The 14,838-nt window shown below is 42.1% G+C and overlaps 1 protein-coding gene across 1 annotated transcript; it reads left to right on the forward strand.

Moving 5' to 3' along the window:
• Nucleotides 1-551: 551 nt before the first annotated feature.
• LOC100923670 (zinc finger protein 853) lies at nt 552-13,994 on the forward strand. The gene is made up of 3 exons (XM_031962500.1): nt 552-1,346; nt 5,806-5,915; nt 9,054-13,994. The coding sequence occupies exons 2-3, from the start codon at nt 5,837-5,839 to the stop codon at nt 9,932-9,934; spliced, it is 960 nt and encodes a 319-aa protein (XP_031818360.1). The 5' UTR covers nt 552-1,346; nt 5,806-5,836; the 3' UTR covers nt 9,935-13,994.
• The last annotated feature ends 844 nt before the right edge of the window (nt 13,995-14,838 follow it).

Genomic DNA, 14,838 nt, shown 5'->3' on the forward strand with positions numbered 1-14,838 from the left:
AGCCCTCGGAAAGACCCGAACCAGCAGTGGATCCACCTGCACGAGGTACCGACTACACAAACTAGGCGAAGGCGCTGACAGCTCTACACAAACACTCAGACCCACACTTACACACGTGTGCATTGCATCAGAAACACACGCATCTACACTGGTGAACACATGCATAAGCACACAGCATGAGGATAGTGGGCGGGGGCCTCGAAGAGAAACTCCTACAGGCACGCCTGCCAGACACAAACTCACGGCAGACAAACACACACTCACACATCTGCCTGGCTCCCAGTCCCAGGGTTGGCCTCGAATCTCCTCGTTCCAGCTTCTAGTCTCAACCCTAGTTCTGCTCCTGGAGCCCGGCTGCCGCATTTCAGCCCCAGACCAGACTGGCAGCTAGGCTGGGGGCCTGGAGATGCGCGAGGATGCGGAGGGCGCAGGAGGGGGGGGGGCGCTAAGTGGCGCGAGGCTTCGAAGGGAGCGAGGCTGGAGTGGAGTGGGGAACACACGGGAGGGGCCTGAGAGCGTGAGGCTGCAAAGGGAGAAGGGGCGGCGCTGCAGGCGCAAGAAAGGGAGCTGGGGCGGCGCTGGAGGCGCCAGGCGGCAAGGAGAGCAAAAAGGATGCGGGAGGGGCCTGAGAGGTGCGAGGCTTAGAGGCGCATGGGAGGGGCCCGGAGGCGCGAAGCAGCGAGGGGAATAGACGGGCGCGGAAAGAGTCTGAGAGGCTCGAGGCAGTGAGGGGCTCGGGAAGGGCGCGAAGCTCTGTCAGGGCCTGGCGGGGGAGGCGCACTGGGACATGTGTCGGTTCTGGCCGTCCTGGCATTGTATAGAAACCCACTGTGTCCAGTTCGGGGTCGCGGGGCCGGGGCCATGGCCAGCTAGAGCAGCGAGGGCCTCAGTAATCCAGGCGGCAGGCTCACGGAGCCAGGCAAGGAAGGGTTAAGCCCACCGAGCTCCCGCGGCGGTGCAGCCTAGAGTGGCGGCGGCTGGGGCTGCAGCGGAGGCTGGGCCGGGCGGAGCAGGAGAAAGGGGGGGAGGTGAGGAAAGGGGGAAGTATGGAGAGGAGGGGGGACGGCTGCGGGGCCGGGGCCGGGCCGGGCGGGGACAGGATGCCGAGGGGGAACTTCCTGTTCCCCCAGCCCCCCGCCCCCCGCCCCCGGCCCGGTCCCGCCGCCGCCTCCTCCGCCCCAGCCCCGGTGCCAGTCCTGGTCCCCGCCCCGGCTCCCACTCTCCACGTTGGGGACAGACGGGGACCAGCCGCCCGCAGCCCAGCCCGGGGAAGCAGCCGAAGCCGGGGGGAGACGGGGGGAGCCCGCAGCCCGAGCCGCAGCTGCCCGTCCCCCCTCCTCTCGCCGGTGAGTTCGGGGCCCGGCGGGGGCGGGGCTGGGAGAACAGACAGCGGACACACATCACTCGGCACCGCATCACACAAAGCTCCCAGTCCCGTCTTCGCTCTCCTCCCTTCCCCCAACCTAGCTGGGTCCGGTCCGGCCTCCGCCGCCGCTGCTCTCCTCCCTAGCGGCCAGGCCTGGGCTTGTTCATTCCCCTGTGCTGGGGCGGACCTGCTTCGATCTCGTGCTGCTGCCACCTTTCCTTCTTTCAGCTTCTTCGCTCCCTTGCATATTCTCCTCCATTCCCTTTCCTCATCACCTTCTCTACTTCAATTCTTTTTTCATCCCTTCATCTATTTCCTCTCATTTCTTCATTCTATTTGCGTCTCCCACCTCTTTTTTTTCTTTATCCCTTCATCTTCTCCCCTTCTTTCCTTCATTCCCTCATCATCTTTTATCAATATAGTTTTCTTTCCTTCATCTCCCTTATTTCCCTCTCATCTTCCTCTCAATTCCTTCTTCTTCCGTTCATGTCATTCTTTCCTCCTTCATTTTCTCTATTTTTTTGCTTCCCCTTTCTTTCCTTTATCCCTTATCTAATTCTCTTCAATTTTTTTTTAACCTTTTCCCCTCCCTACTTCATATCTTGTCCTAATTCCTTTCCCTGTCTTTGATTTTCTTTCTCCTTTCTTGAGTCTCCTCTTGATTCTTTCTTTTTACCCCTTCTGATTTCTCTTTCATCCTTCAAATACTGCTGTCATTCCTGGAACTTACTTTTCATACAGGAGTTGAATTTCTCAACCTTTTAGTTCTCTCACGTCCTGTGCCATCATTTCTTCCCCTCCACCTACCTTTGTACCCTTCCTATGTATGCTCTAAGTGTGTTGTGTGTGTGTGTGTTTTGGTACTTATGTATCATTTTATTAAGTGATCAATTCCTTAAGAGAATTATCTAACTTTGTATTTCTCCTGACAAGCAAATGCATTGTAATTAATATTAAATAAAATCGTTGGTTAAACTGAATGACCATTTCCCCTTTGGTCATTTGACCACCTGTTCCACCTCTTTGCTTTGGGAATGGCCTCACTAGGTGCATACTGCTTGTACCTTCCTTCTTTGCATTTGGACCTATCCCATTGGTCTTCTTTCCTAATGGTCACCTCTTCTTCCCACGAAAACAAAAACAAGAAATTTACACAACTACCTCATTTCATCCCCATGTCCTTTCCCCTCCCCAAGCTCTTAAACCCACTTCATATTTGATTTATATTAAATTCAGTGGTCAAGGCTTCTATTGGGATTGGATGGCTGGAAGTCTTTGATGTATTAAATAGACCAAACTGGAAAGAAAGACTAAAAACTATTGGAGAAGTTGTCTAAGTCTCCATTGTAATTTAAAAAACAAAAACAAAAGCAAAACACGCTGAAGATTTATTGGGCCCAGGACATTATTAATTGTTTTTTCATGATATGGAGACATTAAATCCTAGATCTTTTAGGAGCTTACCATCCATGAAATTAAATATAAATATTTATTGAGTGCTTATCACTTAAAAAGCACTATTACTAGTGCTTAATCTTTTGAACATTCAGCTTGCTCTAAATTCTTTTCAGTATAGATTCTTTCTCTTCTACCATGTAATATGCAACAACTTCCTTATGACAAAATCCAAAAATTTGTTTCGAAACCAGTGTTTCTCTGGCTTTTTTTGTCCATGAACCTTTGAAAACTGACATTCTCAAAAAGTGCTAGAACTGATCCTCATAGAACTTGAGGTGGCTGGTGGGAGTAACTGTGAGCTACCTTAGATAATAAGGGTAACATACATGAGACTAAGCTCTGAACCCTTGGTAAAATTCCCCATGATTTCATAATGGTCCCAATCTCTATTAACTCTGTATAAAATGAGAGATCTGGATCAAATGAAGTCTATGATTCTTCCAGTTCTAAACTGGAAGACCTAACTTCTTCTAAAACCTAACTACTTGTACATTTAATATGGCCATTGGCCTAATAAATCCTTTAACCTCTGCCTTCTTTATTTGCTTCCTGATTCTATCTGTGTTTTGAGTGTCTCTCTATTGTCATAGTAAATCATAAGGTTGAAAGGGCTCTCATAATAGGCATAATAGGCAACCTATTGGGCATTGGGGAATGGCTCTCTTGGGATTCTCAGTATCTGTTTTTGGCTTCATTATGTAATTCAATAAGTCTTTATTGAGTGCTCCATATTATACAATGAATTGTTTGCTGTGGTTAATACAAAGATAATTATAATATGGTTCTTATTTTCTGGAAACTTATAATTTAGTTGTGAAATGTTTATATGGCAGTGCTAAGTGGATCTGATTAAGCACTAGAATAGATGGTATAAATAAATGGTAAGGCTATGAGAATTTAAAGAAGTTAGGGATCAGTGTGGTGATAGCATTAAGTATTCACTTTCTAGAAGAGACGGTCCTTTCTGAAAGTTTGAGTTGCCCTGTGTGCAGTAATCAGTTCTCTAGGAATATAAATCACTAGAGACACAGTTCAATATAGTAGGAAGAACAGTGAATTTAAAGTAAAGCAGGTCCAACTGATAGTCTTGACTCTGTTTCTGTGTAATACTGGACAAGTCATTTAATTTTTCTGGGCTTTAGTTTACTTATTTTTAAAATGAAGGTGTTTCACTAGATGTTTTCTAAAGCTGTCTAACATTAATATAATGTTAGATTCATATAGCCTAGGACTCTTTTTGCTAGGCCAGGACAGTTCTTGCTGCCTGCAGGGTTCTTTCCACAAAGGTATTTTATTGTCAGTGGAAATTCATTCTAGTAAAATTGAAGTATCTTTGCTTTCTGCCTTCTGTTAGCTTCCTTCATCATCTAGATTCTTATATTATTTATCTGTTGACCCTGTAATTAAGAAACATGTTTTGCCTTCATATCTTACAGCTATGTCCAGTCTTATCCATTACCATGTCTTTCTGCTTTTTGCACCAGTGTTTTATTTCTGTTCCTTCACCTTTAATTAATCATCAAAACCTTTGTCCTACTCTAATTTAGCTTCATGGATTTTAGGACCTTTGCCCTTCAGAATTTTATATTTGCCATAACCAGAATGGCCTCAGAAATGCAATTTACCCAGAATAGAGCCCTAATGTAGTTTTCCCCAGTTATTCCCAGCACCAGATCCTATGTTTAGGTGTTAGAGAACTGCATCACCCAGTACCCTTTCTATGTAACATCTTATCCTGTGTTCCAAACAGTTCTCTCAGTAATTGCTAAACAAATCTTCAAACTGTTTTTACACATATTGTTACTGTTTCTTTCCCTTTCCTTTTAAGATCCCTCCAGTCTTGTAGACTCTAATTCTATATCTTCTATGAGAACCCTTCCAACATTAGCTACTCACTGAAATTTGCAAATTCTCATTTTTATATGCATTTATACAATTTATTTTTTCTTTATATGTGTTCTATTAAATTTACATATCTCCTCTGCATTCTGTCTCCAAGAATTCTACATTCCTTGAGAATATAAACTATATCTAACTCAAATAACTAAGACAGTGTTATGCTTTTTTGTTATTTAATAAGTTTAAGTTTTTGGTGAAATCACATGTTAAGCAAAGCTTGAAATAGGAGGTTGGGGGATGGTTTCATAGAAACAGCAAGTGTGGAAGAGAGCTTTAATAGAAGAAGCCTCTTGAATATCAGTGTTTTGCAGAGAATTGAGGCAGGTAGGACAAAGAAGCAGTGTTTTGGGGGAAGAGCAATATATAGACCAGAAGGTGGATCTCTTCTATTTGTGGGTTTTTCCCAAGTCTGAAGGTCTCCAAGAAATTGTTGCATAATCCTTAGGCTCAGAAGAGACTTCAGGATTTGGAAAGCAGGGTTATAGATTACTAACTGAAAAGGCAGTGATATATATTCTCTGTTCTGATGGCTCTAATCTTACCTATTTCTTAGGATCCCACCTACTCACCTCACTTTAATTTATAGTTATATGGCACCTGAGCTTGGAGAGGAGGTGTTAACACTTTTGTGCATATTCCTTAAATAGCATCTCGACCATGCAGTGTCTGGCAGCTTCTGTTGTTCTGTGCAGAGCTCCATCATAACCTCTTCCTTCTGGCTTTTCTGAAAGTTCACTGATGAATATTGATTTTGCTTTTATGTGTCTCAGTTTGATGTGGACAAAGAGGTGGCATTTTTGTGAATTTAATGGTTCTTCTTTTGATGGATTTTTTTGGGGGGGAGGGAAATAGGGAGAGACTAGGAATAGTAATGTAGCCGGATTGCCTTTTATCAAGAGACTGACCAGTAACACATGGATTTATTAGGTCCCTTCAACAGTTGGTTTATGAGAAAGTTGGTCAGCATTTCTCCTAAGGGAATGAAAGGCCACATAAGTACTAGGATGAAGGAGCTCTTTGTTTCTTGATTCACCTCAGAGAGAGTCAGTGATTTGAGTTGTTTCCTTCCTCCCTCTGAGCAGAGCTCCCTGGAAACTCAACTTGACCTCCAAGATGGAGCGAGGGGATGAAGCATGTGTGCTGGACCTTCGGTGCTCTGAGGACAGGGATATCCCGCAAGGAGTTCATTCAGGTGAGGGAAGAAAGTAAAGAGGCCATCTCCCCCAAGCCTTTGAAACATTTCTTTGTAAGGACTGGATGATGGTCATTTTCATACAGTTCCAAGCCACTCAATGGCAGAGACAGAGAGACTTAAGGGAAATGGGAACCCATTCAGGTTAAGTTTGGGGGTCTTTAGCACAGTCTTTTCACAGGGTAGAAAGTGATGATGATACCTGCGTGACAAAGAATCAGGATATTATGGCAATGTAGATTTGGGGATGGATATTTACAGACTAGAAATAGACTAGGCTATACCAGTATATACACATATATAAGATATATTATATGTATATTACATATGTGTGTATATTATATATGTGCACATATATATGTGTATATACATGTGTACACATACACATATGTATTGATATGTGTATGTATGTGTATATATATATATATAAAATCTCAAAATTGGTAAATGCCAGTGGCTTCTATTGACTGATCAATCTATTTTGGCATTCATATATTTGCAAAGAGAGAAACTAAGACACAGAGAAAAGCATAAATTTCCCTGAAGGCATAAAGTTTTACAGATCTGGGCTCTCCTGTTTATGACTGGGGCTTCCTGGCTACCTTCTCCTAAATATGCTTGGAAGTGGAAATGTTTTTCTGTTTGGAAATAGGTTTCTTTTCATATTCCTTTCCTTTCTGTATGTGTATATATGTATGTATGTAGGGGATATGAAGAAAAAAATCTGGGTCCCTCCCATCATAGATGGGATAGATTACATCATAGATAATAGTATGTAATATAGCAACTTTCTGACAGATGCATCCTGGATAACTTGAGCATAATCTAGAAAAAAATGTCAAAATTGTCCAAAACAAAGAAAAACTTTAGAAAGAATCCTAGAAGCTCAGATTCAAATTCTAGTTGTGCTACTTCATTTGTGATTCTGAGAAAGTCACTCTAATGGGCCTCAATTTCCTCATCTTCAAAATGAGAGAGTTAGACTAGGTGTTCTCTAATCTCTCTATCATCCCTAAATTTGATCTATGTTTGCTATTTCCCTTTATTTCTATTCTTTCTTACCTATTCTTGGTCTCTACTCTTTGCCTTTCTATTTCATTCTTGCTTAATTCATAAACCCTCAGCAGTATTTCCTACATTTGTGGGCTTTTTTTTTTTAGGATTAATAGCTTTTCATTTATGATATGCTAGCTAGAACCCTGTAGTGATCATTTTAGCCAAACTTTAGTTTGCCACCCACATACTGAAGGAACAGAATTTCCTTAAGAACCCTAAATGGCATAGAGTGTAGTTAGAAAAGCTTAGTGAATGAAAAACTGCACTAGGATTTTAGTTTTGACTGTGCTGTTGAATCTTTTTGTTGCCTAGGATTCATCTTATAACTTTTTGGTGCTTTACTTTCTTCATCTGGAAAATGGGAATAAATGATACTTGCCTCTCTTTTCCTTACAGGGTTGTTGTGAAACTAAATTAGATAATCAAGTCAGCTTTCAAGTATCCACATGCAGATTATCAACTTTGTAGATTATTTATCGTGAAATTTTTCAAGGGCTATCTTCACCCTCCACACCCCATTTTGCTGTTAGTCTAAGGAAAATATAAAGAAAATTTTGCTGAAAGAAAATCACATGCAGGTATAACCAGGCTTTGGTATGCTTTATTTTATGGAAGAGAGGTTTTCCTGAAAAATTTTGCAGTTGAACAAGATTTATGTTTATCGAATGACATTTTTCCTATTGGGTTTTATCACAAAATTGAAGATATCCTTTAGGGAAAAATAATAAAAATCACATTTATGAATTTAGGAAATCTTTTACGATTATATTCTTTGAAAAAAGAAAGAATGATAATTTCTGATAAAACATCAAGTATAAGTCATAAAATATAAGATATTGTGCTAGAACTAAAATATTATACCTGAAACTGCAAGCCTATGGGAAATTACGGATGCAGAACATTTTAAAAGTATAAAGTGGTATATCCACTGGCATTACTATTATCAATTATTCTTTTGGGGTAGTCCTGAATCACAGTAAATTGTGTTGTGTTTGTTTTACCATTCTGTAATTCCAAGTTTTTAGTTCTAAATAGACTTATTTTGTCCTTAGTATCTCCTGTTATTTTTCGGCCCTTATGAGAGCTATTAGGTATTTGAAAGGGCAGTAATTTTGTTTATTTATTTATTTAGTATTCTTTGTAAGTTCTTTTTTGGTAAACGTTTCTACACAGCAATTTTTACTAACCAACTTTGAAACAATTCATTATTTTGGAAATAATTAAATTTGATTGTGGAAATAATGAACTTTCCTTATTTTTTATGAGGGATTTTCTTTATTCTAAGAATACCTATTTCAGAGCTGTCCTGATTAATTTTAATTATCATCTTGTAATTAATCCAATCCCTTCTTTCCTGTTATTTAGAATCAAAAACAGATTTGAAAGCACTTTGTGTCTTTAGCTTATCAAAGGAAAAATGGCTTGAAATGTGGAATTTTTTATTTTGTTTTGTTCTGACTTGGCCAAAGATTAATTTGAGGTAGAAATGGAAATAGCTGGATCAAGTAAAGTGAGGTGAGAGAATGGTAAAAAAAAAAAAAAAAAGTAAAGTCAGGACTATGAATTGATTTCAGAGGAGAAAAATATGTGCTTTAGCCTTCCCCTTCCCCTCCCCCAAAAAAGGATCAGGGATTGTTTTGTAGCCCTTGATCTTTCATTTCCAGACATATGGCTGACATTGTCACCCTGCCTTCCTCCTTGTGGTCCCAGAACTTTTCAGAAAATTAGCTTGTAGATGGAGGTACTTCTTTCCTTGCTTAATCCTTTGATTAAGATTTAGCCTTTGTCTACTTGAACACTCAATTTCTCCTTTCCATTACCTTACCAATGACATTTGTGTCACATTATTATTTTGAACATAGACCCACAATTATTTTATTCAGTCCCTACCCCAAAAAGGTTATTATTTTGGCATCACGTGCAGATATAGCTAGGTTGGGGCAAAGGACGAGTGGTAGAAAAAGAAGGTGGGAGGGGATGTATAGAAAGATCCCCAAATTCTCAATAGCGGACCAGACTGGTTCAGTGGTCTCGAGACTGCTAGCCGGACTCTTTCCCTCCATCCTACCCTTTCCCCTTTAGGAGTTGGGAGTGAGAATGAGGAAGAAGAGGAGGAGGGGAATGGCAGCCCACAGCCGCTCTTGGCCACAACTCCATCCGGGGATGGTGAAGAGGAAGAGGAGGAACCTGAGCTACGGCAGCCACGGTTGCTTCGTGGTGTGGGGGCTGGTCGGGGTCGGGGCCGGAAGCTGGCGCCCCCTGCTCCCTTAACCCCTGCCCGCGGCTATGAAAAGCTTAAGGAGCTGATGGTTTTGCCTCCGATGGCAGCATCAGTCGCAGCCCCTCCTAGTCCTGGCAGTGGGGAGCCCCAGATCCCACCTCGGAAACGCCGGCGGCGGAGCCGGGACCGGCCCACTATTTGTGGGGAATGTGGGAAGGGCTTCAGCCGAAGCACCGATCTAGTCAGGCACCAGGTGACGCACACAGGTGAGCGGCCCCACCGCTGTGGGGAGTGTGGCAAGGGCTTCTCGCAGCACTCCAACCTGGTCACGCACCAGCGCATCCACACGGGCGAGAAGCCCTACGGCTGTGCGTACTGCACCAAGCGCTTCGGGGAGAGCTCCGCTCTGATTCAGCACCAGCGCACGCACACAGGTGAGCGGCCCTACGCCTGTGCGGACTGCGGCAAGCGCTTCAGCGTCTCCTCCAACCTGCTTCGCCACCGGCGTACCCACTCAGGGGAGCGGCCCTATACATGCGCAGACTGCGGCGAGGGTTTCCGCCACAAAGCTCAGGCTCGGCGACACCAGCGGCAGCTCCACGGGGGAGGAGGTGGCAGCGGGTTGGGGTTAACAGGACCTTCCGTGGGACCCGGAGAGCCTGGGCCACAGCTGGTGGATGAAGAGGGGATAGGGGACATTGGGGAAGGGGGCGAGGGTAGCCCTGATGATCAAAGAAGCTGAATGAACTTTGGGAAATAAGATCTGGGGTGGGAAGGGTGGGAAAGGGCAGGCTGGCCTGGGTGGGGAAAGGGATCCCAATGGGAGGGTGCGGTGGGGAGCAGGGAGTAGTGACCATTCTAGGCTGAGGAGTAAGGGATCTGAAACTTTAAAGATAGTGGTTCTGGGACCGGAGGTTGGGTTCTCTTACTAGGGTTGTCAAGGTTCCTGAAAAGGATAGAAATGGCGACCGATCGTTAAAAGTATATTAAGGTTCTTTGGTCCGGGGTTCTTTAATGGTCTAGGGAGCAGGTACTTGGAGAAGGCAGGACTTTGGGAACTAACCCTGCAGTGATTGAGTTTGATCTCTTAAGAGGTAAGGTGTTGGGAATGTCTAAAATAGACTCAAGGGTTGGACCGGGAACACTGGGGCATAAAGATAAGGGGAAAGGGAACCTAATCTTAAAAGTTTTCCCTAATAAAGCAGTGGAGGGGTAGAGAGAGAGAGAATATAATTTATTTCCTCCGAGGTAGCACAAGATGTGGAATTTTGAGGTAAGCATTATAATTTCTTTTAGTGACTTTTATTTTGGAGGGAGAGACATTTATATTCCCCTCCTTTCCCTGAATGGTCAGGTAGAATAACTACTTTGTCCCCCGACAATCTTCTCAGAATCCACCTCCTAAAGCAAATTATGTAGAGAGGAAAGAGGTCTTGTGCTAGAGCGGGAGATCTTTAGACTTCCTAGCAGTGGATGGATTTATTCTAATGAACATTTATTAATAACTGGCAGTATGCAGACCACTTCATTAAACTTGAAAAAGATAGATAGTAAGTAAGCTATGGTCCTGCCCTTAAGGATCTTTAAGTCTGGTAGATAATACTGATGACTGAAGAGAAGACAAGCTTGTGTGAGACCAAGTCCATATTTTCTCTGAAGAAAGATTCTACCCATGGGTCTGCTCCTGTAAACTAAGAGCAAAAGGAACAGAAGGCCTTCCCACTTCCTGTTCCCCTTTTCCCCTATAAGTTCATTGTGAAAGAGGCCATGGAAAGAAGGGATCAGACTTATTGTTTGATTGGGTAGCTGGAAGGGCTGAGTCCTTGGAATGGATGAGTAGGACTTGGGGATAGTGGAAATGATCCTTGACTTTTAAAAAATGCATCGAGAATTCAGCAGCAGAATTGTGCTTAGAGCTAGTGACATTTTGAATAGGGAAGGCCCCTTTGGTGGATTTTCTTCACCTTCTGCACCCAAACACCACTCTGGCTCTCTTCCCTATTCTTTCCTTTCCTCTTCCTCTGTTACTAACCCTCTTTGCACACAACTTGTAATGTTTATACAAAAATGTTAGGCAGTGAGTAAATTTTACAAAAAGAATAAAAGTTTGAGTAAATAGAGTATCTGTCCTTGTCTTGCTGTTTCAGGATAAACCATCTCTATCTTTAGGCCCTTATCTCAATAGTCCTTGACTCTTGTTTACAATACAAAGGACTTTTCCCTGTTAAGTTGGGGGTTGGGGCAAGGAATTGAGTCTTGGTAATTTTTTTTTCCCCCGTATACAGATACTGATCTTTCAGAATCAATTGTAACTTAAGGCTCTTGGCCTGAAATATCTTAAATTTTGAGCCATATGGGATGAGCTCAGGTGGTTAGGTAGAGAAAAAACTATGTGTTGCCTGGGGGATGGGAAAGATCTAAATCCAAGTGTTTTGATATTTAAAAACAAAACCAAAAAAAACCTTCAGAACATAATGACTATTAAGTTCTGGGCTGAAATCATTCACAAAATTGGGTCCTGTTGTTCAAGGACTTATATACTCACAGCTCTAAACTGGTTTTTACCTGACCTCGGTACTACAGACCTGAAAAAAAATGGAGTAATCACTAGGGCTTGGTGAATAGTTGTAACTTGAGGATGAGGAAGAAGAAAGAAAAAAAATGATCCTAAGTTTTTAGATCTGGGTGAGTAGAAAAATGATAGTACTTTTGACATATGAGTAGGGAGAGCTGAGCTTGAGAAACTTGATGACTTATCCTTGAACATATTGAATTTGAGTTAATGGCTGGGCATTGAAATGGAAATGGACAGCAAGTAGTTGTAAATATAAGATTGCAGAAGAAAGAACAAGGCTGGAAATACATATTTGAGGATTAATTACATACATTGGACAAACATTTATTAAATATCTGCTGTGTGCCAAACATCTAATGCTAGGGATATAGAGACAAAATGACAGTTACTTCCTTCAAGAAACTCATGTCTACTTGGGGAAATTATATACACAAATACAAAATATATTTAAAATACACAATATATACAAAGTAAACACAAGATTTTATGATGGGAAATGGAATACCAGGACTTGGAAATGTCAAAATAGAGCTCATATAACAAATGGCACTTGAGTTGAATCTTAAAAGGAACTTAAGGGTTCTAAAAGGAAGTAAGAAGGGAATTCATTCTAGGCATAAAGGATAATTGATACAAAGACATGAAGATGGGAAATGAAATGTCATGGATGAAGAAAACAGACTGATTGCATTAGAATGCAAATGCATTAACCCTGGAAAGCCAGAAAGCTGGAGCCAGATTGTGAAGAGTTTTAAATGTCAGACAGAGGAGGATATATTTGAGCCTAGAGAAAATAGAGAGTTATCAAGCTTCTTGAACAGGGATAAATCAGAACTAGGCTTTAGGAATTTGAATTAGGCAATTGTGTAAAGGTTGAATTGGATGGGGGAGAGACTTGAGTCAGGCAGATGGATTAAGTAACTTTTGAAATAATACAAGTGAGAGGTGTTAGGGATCTAGATTTGCATGGCAGCCATTTTAGTGGAAAGAAGGGCATGCATTTAAGAGAAGTGGAAGTAGAATCAAGAAAACAACTACTGAATGAGGAATAGGGGAAGGAGAGAAAACAATCAGGAATGACTCAAGATTATAAACCTGGTAACTGAAAAGATGGCAGTGCCCTCAAAAGAATTAGGGAAAATGGATTGGGGAGGGATAATTGTAGTTTTGTACATGTTGAATTGGAAAAGTCTGTGGGACATCCAATTAGAGATGTTTAATAGGCGGTTTGTTGGTGATGTGGGACTGGACCTTAGAAAAGAGACTGGATTTGAATATATAAATTTTGGCATCATCTGAATAGAGATAATAATCAAACACATGGGAAGGGATGAGATTAGCAAGTACCATAGTATAAAGTGATAAAATAAGAGGGCCCAAGAGAAAACCTTGGGGGACATCCACAGGTGGTAGAATTATAATTGAACTCATGATAACTGATGAGATCACTGAGGGAGAGTGGAAAGAGAGGGGGGTCTGCTATAGAACTTTGGAGAATGCCTATAGTTTAGGGATGGGACATGCTTGGTTTCCAAGAAAGAATGAGAAGTGACAGCTAAACAAGAAGAGATCCGAGAGAGCACATGAAATCTCAGGGAACGGAGAGAATAAAGGACAATGGTCAATGGTGTCAGATGTTGCAGAGAGCATTGCAGTGATAACTGAAGACACATGAGCTCCTTGAAAAAGAAAATCTAAGCAAATACCAGAGGACAAAGATACAGGCAGCATCCAGTATGGGCTTGGGAGTTTGATAAATTGTGTTTCAAATATCAGTTGGTTATTTTGAGATCAGAAAATCTGTTCCATTGGATTCATGTTATAATGGTGACAAAGTTCCTAGTCCAGTTCACGAACCTGCTTGACTCATGATGTTACTATAGTGATAGTCTCTTATCCTGAGACTTGTCCTGCAGAGTTCTGAGGCCCAAATCATGAGTCCCTTTGAATCCTGAGCTCCAATTGAAGTCTATCTGAGCACAGATCCACTAGTCTTGACCCATTTAGTTTCTAAAGGTAACAAGTCCTGAGCTTGAGTACTGAAATTCTCCTAACTTTTAGGCTTCAATAGTTTGATGTTATGGAATATAGGTGTGATCATGGATTCAACCCATAGCAGAGCTTCCATATTCTAGGATCAGGAACCCTTGTAGTAGCAACATTCTCCCTCTCCTCCCTCCCCTTTACCCTTCCTCCCCCTCCCTTTCTGTCTCTTCCTCTCCCCTTCCTTTCCCTCCCCACTTCTCTCTCTCCCTGTCTCTCTCTGTCTCTGTCTCTGTCTGTCTTTGTCTCTGTCTCTCTCTCTCTCCCCCCCTTCTCTTTCTCCTCCCCCTTTCTCCCCTCCCCAATATGTACATATTCATGATTCATTGCTTTCCATAATGGTACTCAGTTAGGTTTGAATTTGTTCAGAGACTCTAAAGTAACCAGTGCTTGCAATTTACATTATCTCCTTTAGGTGGGGCTGGTGCTCTATTAGGTAACGTAGACTCATCAGGTATGTTTCACGACAACTAGCACACAAAGTTAAACATGTCTTTAAAAATATAAAAATAAAATTTATAAAAATTGAGTCACCCCAAGAGTTCCAATGAGGTGGCTGCTTGGCAGTGGATAGATAACCTGCCGAAAAGTTATGAGAACTTGGTTTCAAGTATGCCTCTGACAGTTGGTGGCTCCTTGTCCCCGTGTCACACTTCAGTATCCCAGGTACTTTCTTATAAATTAGTTCTGGGGGGACTGCTACTTTGCATTTTTAAGAGTTTTCTTACCAACAGTTCTCTTTACCAATGAAGTCTTGAATCTGGGTCAAAAATAAAACCGGCTTCAGTAAATAGCAGAAATATCTTGAATAACAATGAAACAATAAAAACATACATTTGAAATGCTTTATGGATGTCACTACTGCCTATTCTAGCTGTAATTGTTCACTTTATTTAAGGCTGCAACTTATCTAGAATTAATTTGGAATCTTTCTGGCTTTGTAGACTGGGTCGTGGTTTATGTACAATGGTTTATGGACTGGTCCTTCAAGCTGATGTTACTTCAACTCCCTACTTTCCTGCCATCAC

Source organism: Sarcophilus harrisii, chromosome 1 (genome assembly GCF_902635505.1).
Source record: "Sarcophilus harrisii chromosome 1, mSarHar1.11, whole genome shotgun sequence".
Lineage (NCBI taxonomy): Eukaryota > Metazoa > Chordata > Mammalia > Dasyuromorphia > Dasyuridae > Sarcophilus > Sarcophilus harrisii.